We start from the raw sequence: 6,664 nt of genomic DNA on the forward strand, positions 1-6,664 counted from the left end.
TACACTGGGCATGCATGTGCCAGTGTAAACATGAAGCAGATGGTCTATTCCGTAGCTACAGAAGATTTGGCGAAAGAATAAAGTACTAGAGATGAATAACCACACCAGATCGAGCTGGGACTGTTACTGAATGTAACACAGGAGTTAAAAGTAACTGTGATGGCGGAAAACAGACTGGGAGTCGTCGCAAAGTCAACATGACTGCATAAACAGTACAAGTGTAGGCTATAAGTGTTATTTGCACAGTACAAAATATTTCAATAAAAATACCATGTCATCGTGTTTCTACTTTGCATGACTTATAGCACCCAATCAGAGAGCCAAACATGAGCATCATCATTTCTATAGTCCTCCTTTTTTGCCCGTCTTCACTAAAACGCCCTTTTTAAAAATGAAAAACAGAGTCGGCAGCGTTTTCAAACTTCTTAGTTTTAGGTCTTTGTTTTCGCCATTTTAGTCTGCACAGGAGGTGCAAACATAGTAAACACACCAAAGTCTATAATGCACTCAACTAAGTTGCAATGTGGATAATGTAGGCGCCACCTTGTTCAGCCGCATCTAGTTTGATAACTTTTTGAATGTGTGCATAGGGAGTTTGACAATGTCATTGAAATGCAATACTAAATCTGTACTAGTAGAAGAATGAGAATTTTTTCAATCCATAAGGGAACAGGGAACTTTTGTTTCTATTCCTGTGAATGAATTATATGTGTTTTTATGTTGAAACTGCCTCGTGAAAGAGAAAGTATTTGGAATTTAACTGAACATATCTGCGGTGCAGTGAGTTAATCTACTAAAACTGCAAACTGAGCAGACACAAATAAAAGCAAATGTGCATGGACTGAGAAAGTTAAATGCTGAACTGCTGTTTTTCAGTTGCTCATCAAATGGTATGAGGAGTGCTGGATCCTGAATCAGGTAGTACACCCTTAAGGGTTAGCTGAACATCTGTCTTTAACTACCATCCCCCAGTGTGAACATGCGAGTCTGACAGTATCTGGTTTATTCTGTATATATAGAAAGTATGGGAATCAAACCCGCAAACAGTGTTGAGAACGAGCCCATGGTAAACATGTAAATACTGATGTTTTGGTGTGGATTTTTGCTTGTAATGGTTCGGTTAACCCCTGGAACCCATACAAACGCAGCACCAAGGCATTACTCTACCACATTCCCATACACACACACACACACACACACAGTGTCAGCGTAACAACTTCCGTGTAGGAGGTGACTTCAAGGAGTGACTAACATTTAGCTGGGTCTCAGCCTGCCTTTGAGTCCAGCTGGGTCTTTTGACTTTCCTTACCCCTGTTAAACCTGCGTGCAGCATACATGACAGCATTGTTGCATCCTGCTAGTATTTGCCATATGTGATCTCTCTGAACTCCGCGCCATTCAGGGCTGGTTGAGGTCTCAGATGTTATACTTGGTGGTGTCTCTTTGAACATGACATCTGTTGGCTGTGTGAGTAATGGAGTGTGGTGCCGTGGCATGATGTGTTGTGGCTGAACATCAGGTGTACCCTGGCCTACACACCGCACATCTGTTCCTCGCGGCTCAGTGCATATACACAGCGTTAAGTGAGTCCTGACCGCACTCATTATGATTGATCCATCAGTGAGACTGATGATGCTGTTGTCAACACATGATACTGATTATGTCTTTGTTTTGGTGCAAAGAGAAATGCCTCTTAATTTATCAACTGTAAAAATATTAAACTGTACAAATGGAAACAAATATGGCGATTAAGCACTGGAATCTAAGCCTACACAGATTTAAACATAAGAAACAAGGGAGGCGTTCTGACTCCATAACTATACAGCACTGACTAAAAATATTTTCCTTTTGAGCAATGAACATTACAGCACTAATGGCCAGGATACAGGTGCTTTGGTTGAAAGCAGTTGCTCACACGCCAGCGACAGGGGAAATAAAAAATATTATGTTTACTATAATTACAGCTCCTGAATGGGCCAAAAGAACACACTGGTGTTATCATTATCCAGACAGGCTGTTCTAAAATATCACATTAATGTGACTCAGGAAGTGAACCAAAGAGCAAAAATACACTTGACCTTACTTAACTGATCTGTTAGTACAACGTCTAAGACTCCTGTCATAATGCTAAGAACACAGTGCTTTGATTTGTACAGTTAGGATACAATGAACTACAAGAGTCAAAAAAATTCTGAGAACCTTTTTATTATTATTTTGCTCAGAAAAAAAAATCACATACATAAAAATCACTTCAAAACTGCAGGACAGGATTTGAAAGATGGTAAGACAACATGACGTTACAACATATTCATTCCAAATTCTTGACACAGTGCATTTAATATTTACTCCCTTTTAAAGGTTTCTTAACAATACAGACGCAGAGTGCACAGTTTGTCCATTGCCTTTAATCAGCATATAGCCAGTGGGATGATGTATCGTAATGATAGACACTGAACACTGGAACACTGAGGCAGAACACTAAGCCTAATGTAGCCTAAAGATCCTCAGACCTGCAGGATCAATTTGGTCGCAGGAAGTGAAAGAGCAGTGCTTGCCTCATACCTCATCACTACCGGGGATGTGACTTTGAGCAACGCCCTGAAACCCCAACGTCTACGATGGTGCTACTTAGTGGCTAACAGATCCAACTGGTTGTACTGGGCAGCTTCAAGGTGTGAACGTGTGTGAATGCATGAGTGTGAGCTGGGTGTTCCTGAAAATCATTGCTCTCAGTGAAACACTGAATAATTAAGAAGCGATCTTGTCTTTTCAATGATCAATTTATTTATCACAGTGCCATTGATCATCTACTGAGTGCCAAAGTTAAAGCCAGAAAAATCAGATATTTATGCATCATGTCTCGTTTCATGAAATACTTAATATCTCAAGGAGCTTCTGCATTGTTTCCTTTTCTGTTTCATAAATAAATATCATATCGTCCAATAAGAAATATAAAAACAAATGTAACATCATTATTTTAAAAACTGTTGGAGGCGGTTAAAATCTCTATAAATACAGTTAGCTTAAATAAATAAATTAAAATCATAAATATACTGTTTACTGTACACAAAAAAACATGGACTTGTGCAGGAAAATACAAAACAAATGCTGTCTGTTGAGAAAAAAAAATCCAGGTTGAGCTCTTGTTGTTAAAAATCTTGTTCAGTTCAGTCTGAAGCGACCTCTTGTCACATAGTCAAGAAGCAGCACAGAGTCTAGACAAATGCTCCTTCTTCTTCTTCTCGCTCCTTCGTGCTCATCACCTTTCACTCGCCACATCTCCAATCCATCCTCTGGGCCGTTAGTATTCCAGTTTCAGGGGGGCCGTCATCTTTCTGAGGCCTTCAGGAATATGTTCAGCTGCCCATTTTGTTTTTACATCTGAACGTCCAGGCAGACAACAACCTCTGTTCCCGTCTTCATGTACGACCCTTTTTCCTTCTAGGACCTCCTCTCGCGCTTCACTTCTCTTTTTCTATTTTGAGGTAGAATTTCCACATCTTTGCCTAACATGAAAAAAAAGGAGAAAAAACGAGAGGTGGTGAGCAAAACCTTATTTCATTTCAGGGAACGAAGAAGAAAGAAAAAATATGTTTTTGTCACTGTTTATGTGTTTGTAGTGCTGTTCCTCACTACTCACCTCTCTTTGTCTCTTCAGTGGGTGGACGCTAGCCCTAGTTTGACCTTCTCTTCATTCTCTACCTCATATGCTCCCCGCTTGTGAAACCTGCAATTAACAAAAGAGAAGAAGCTTGTTCAGACTATTTTCTGTGCCTGTCTATGACAAGTATCAGCTAAGGGTCTACAAAAGCTTTATCTGTGTGTGTGTGTCTGTATGGTTGTTAGTGTGTGTTTGGAGTGAATCTACGAGTGTTTTGCTTACCTCAGCAATAATAAAAGGCCTATGATGACGAGGCAGACGGACGACAGCACCACCGCCACCACCGCCAGAGCTGTGGTCCGGTTGTAGCCCTCCGGACGCTTCTCCACTGGCAGCGTGAAGAACTCACACCTTTCCCCAGAATAACTCGGGTGGCACCTGCAGACAGGACAAAGAGGGAGCCAGGCGATGGGGTTAGTAATTCATTGGATCCAGAGTGGTGGAGATGGTGTGGAAATAGATGCAGGGTTCATACTTACACACAGGATGGGGAGCGGATGTCCCTCAGGTAGTGGCAAGTGCCGTGGATGCAGAAATCCTTATACTTCCTCAGGCAAGGATTCCTCTTCAGTCCCTTGCCTTTCCCCTTCTTTTTCCCCTTTCCTCTACTTCGCTTTCCATCTGTGCTTTCAGCCTCCAGGATGGCAGATGGGTTTTTGGGTTTGCTTGACATGGCAACTAAACCAAAAACAGAACAAAACCAATTACATTGTGTTGTCTTTGTTATGGAAGCAAGTCAAAACTGAATTGACTCAGCAGTGAGAAATTAGCGAAAATGAAAAACTTGACTCTCTCACCTTGTGGCATTTCCACTTCATAGTCTCCAGACATGCCATCTTCATACTCGTCTTCATAATAATATTCATCGTTGTATTCCTCCTCCTCGCCTTCCTGACCGTACTCCACTGTTGTTGCACCCACGCTCCTGCTCTCCTCCTCCACCACCCTCTTGCCTCTGGTTGTGTCCAAAAAGTTGATAACAGCCGTGTGTTGCTGCCTGTCGCTCTCATACCTGTCAACCGCAGCACCACTGGTCATTCTGGACACCACTGGAGGAGGGAATAAAGAGGGTTTAAAAATGTTAAAATTGCATGCAAGTTTCAGTTCAACACATTCTTGAACAGAATAGACCTCCTGAAACACCTTACAAACTCTTCCTCTAGGGGACACAGGTTAGTGTGCCAAGGTGGGCGGGCCTCTGAGGGCAAGTTGAAACATGTTGTGTGCAAAGATTTTTGGCTTTCAGGGCAATCATGCTGACCCATGATAGGAATTGCAGGAGCTCATCCAGAACATGGTTCTTAAAGAGTTGGCAGGCATTCACTGCCCTGCTCAAGAGCACTTCAGCAGAGTGGAAACTGGAGGGGAAGCCTCCCCCAGAGGGACAGTTTAGATTTGTGGGCTTTGGATGGGAAATGTATGCTTGTGTGGGTGTGTGGGCAGGAGGGCAAATAGAAGTTGGCATACATCTTTTACACACAAAATACATGGACAGACAGTTAGTTAATGTCAGGCAAGAATATGAGTTAAAAATAAATGTATCCAGTTACATAAAGCATGCTCTAAAATAGAGAGATGACCCCATTAGCTCCCGGATAGCCTGGCATCACGAAAAGCGTTGCCTTAAACGTTATGAAGTTTACAAGACACGTTATAGCTCGGCCATGCTTGAGAGGTTTAATAGCCGAGGAGAGAGGCTATGTCACGCGCAGGTATAGACACACCAAGCAAATGTCAAACAGAGCAATAATCCAACTCATCACACAGAGGGAGAATAAAAAACAAGCATGTTTTCTTCCATGAAAGCGCACATTAAAACTCACCCAAGGCTTGAATCAGCAGGACGAGCACAGCACTGAAAATCCTCATGATGTCAAAACTTCCAGTTATTTTTTATTTTTTTTGGGTGGATAAAATATGATAATCAACAAGTTGTATTCCTTCCACTTCTTCTGGTTCTAAATATCCCCCTTCGTTTCTTTCTTTCTTTCTTTTTGTTTCTCGACTTGTTTTATGTGAATTAGTTCCGTTCGCAGTGGGACTGGTGCGTCTCCAGCCTGAGTAGAGAGGAGCGGAGAAGAGAGCGTCCGCACAGAGGCTCCGCAGTATTTATGCTCTGCTTCACCACGCCTACTAACTGCTGGACAGCCTTCTATTCAGTGTTTGGTTGTGACTATATGACATGCATCAATCGCTGCATTAATTAACGGTTTACCCATTATTAGTCACTTTGGTGAGGAGCTATTATAAGCTGGAGGAAATGTAATCGATTATTATTTTATCAATAGGCCTAAATGAATCAAACTTTGCTCTTGTCTTTCATAACTAATTTCTAAATTTACACACCTCTACCTAGCGAGATAGATAGATAGATAGATAGATAGATAGATAGATAGATAGATAGATAGATAGATAGATAGATAGATAGATAGATAGATAGAAAAAATAAACAGTAAATTGAAAATTAATTAGCCTAATTTAGTTAAGTAATTAGAGTGATATTGCTGCGATGGACTGGCGACCTGTCCTGGGTGTACCCCGCCTTTCGCCCGATGTCAGCTGGGATTGGCTCCAGCCAGCCAGCCAGCGACCCTGTATGCAGGATAAGTGGTTGACGATAGATGGATGGAGTGATATTGATTTATATTACTAATGATAGGCTATAATAACCGATATTACAGAAAAAGAAAGAATAACTGGACGGTATAAACTGCACTGGTGGATTTATTTGGGCCTATAATTAATAAAAGGTTCCACAGGCAAATAATGCACAGCTTGTCTGCGCCGCCACGTGGTGAAAACGACAACATACCTGCTCTGCGTGTACTTGGCGAGGACATACAGGTAGATGGTAGAAGACAGACTGAAATGTTTGGTTTCAGGTATTGATCTTTTAGGCTATCTGTCATTTAAGTTTGTGGATGACAAATCTGAAGAATTACTGAAAAACAACATCAGCCTAAATTTAGTGTTTCAATTTACTCCAATATACTGATATTCTTA

The 6,664-nt window shown here is 41.5% G+C and overlaps 1 protein-coding gene across 1 annotated transcript; it reads right to left on the minus strand.

Annotated features, from left to right (window-relative positions):
* Positions 1-2,189: 2,189 nt before the first annotated feature.
* On the minus strand, positions 2,190-5,740 carry LOC119888537 (proheparin-binding EGF-like growth factor). The gene is made up of 6 exons (XM_038699142.1): positions 5,485-5,740; positions 4,459-4,710; positions 4,141-4,339; positions 3,884-4,039; positions 3,641-3,727; positions 2,190-3,506 (listed from the first exon to the last, which is right to left on the minus strand). Exons 1-5 carry the CDS (start codon positions 5,528-5,530, stop codon positions 3,655-3,657), a joined length of 726 nt encoding a protein of 241 aa, XP_038555070.1. The 5' UTR covers positions 5,531-5,740; the 3' UTR covers positions 2,190-3,506; positions 3,641-3,654.
* Between the last annotated feature and the right edge of the window lie 924 nt (positions 5,741-6,664).

This window comes from Micropterus salmoides, unplaced genomic scaffold, assembly GCF_014851395.1.
Source record: "Micropterus salmoides isolate LMB-PRFRI ecotype aquatic unplaced genomic scaffold, ASM1485139v1 Ms_hic_scaffold_5, whole genome shotgun sequence".
NCBI lineage: Eukaryota > Metazoa > Chordata > Actinopteri > Centrarchiformes > Centrarchidae > Micropterus > Micropterus salmoides.

What these genes read in the sequence shown, in the direction of transcription:
- LOC119888537 (XM_038699142.1), bottom strand. Translation starts at nt 5,530, where the DNA reads ATGAGGATTTTCAGTGCTGTGCTCGTCCTGCTGATTCAAGCCTTGG. An exon ending in TGAAGTGGAAATGCCACAAG is followed by an intron (nt 4,340 to 4,458) that starts GTGAGAGAGTCA and finishes TTTTTGGTTTAG; the next exon opens with TTGCCATGTCAAGCAAACCC. An exon ending in GGCCTTTTATTATTGCTGAG is followed by an intron (nt 3,728 to 3,883) that starts GTAAGCAAAACA and finishes TGTTAATTGCAG; the next exon opens with GTTTCACAAGCGGGGAGCAT.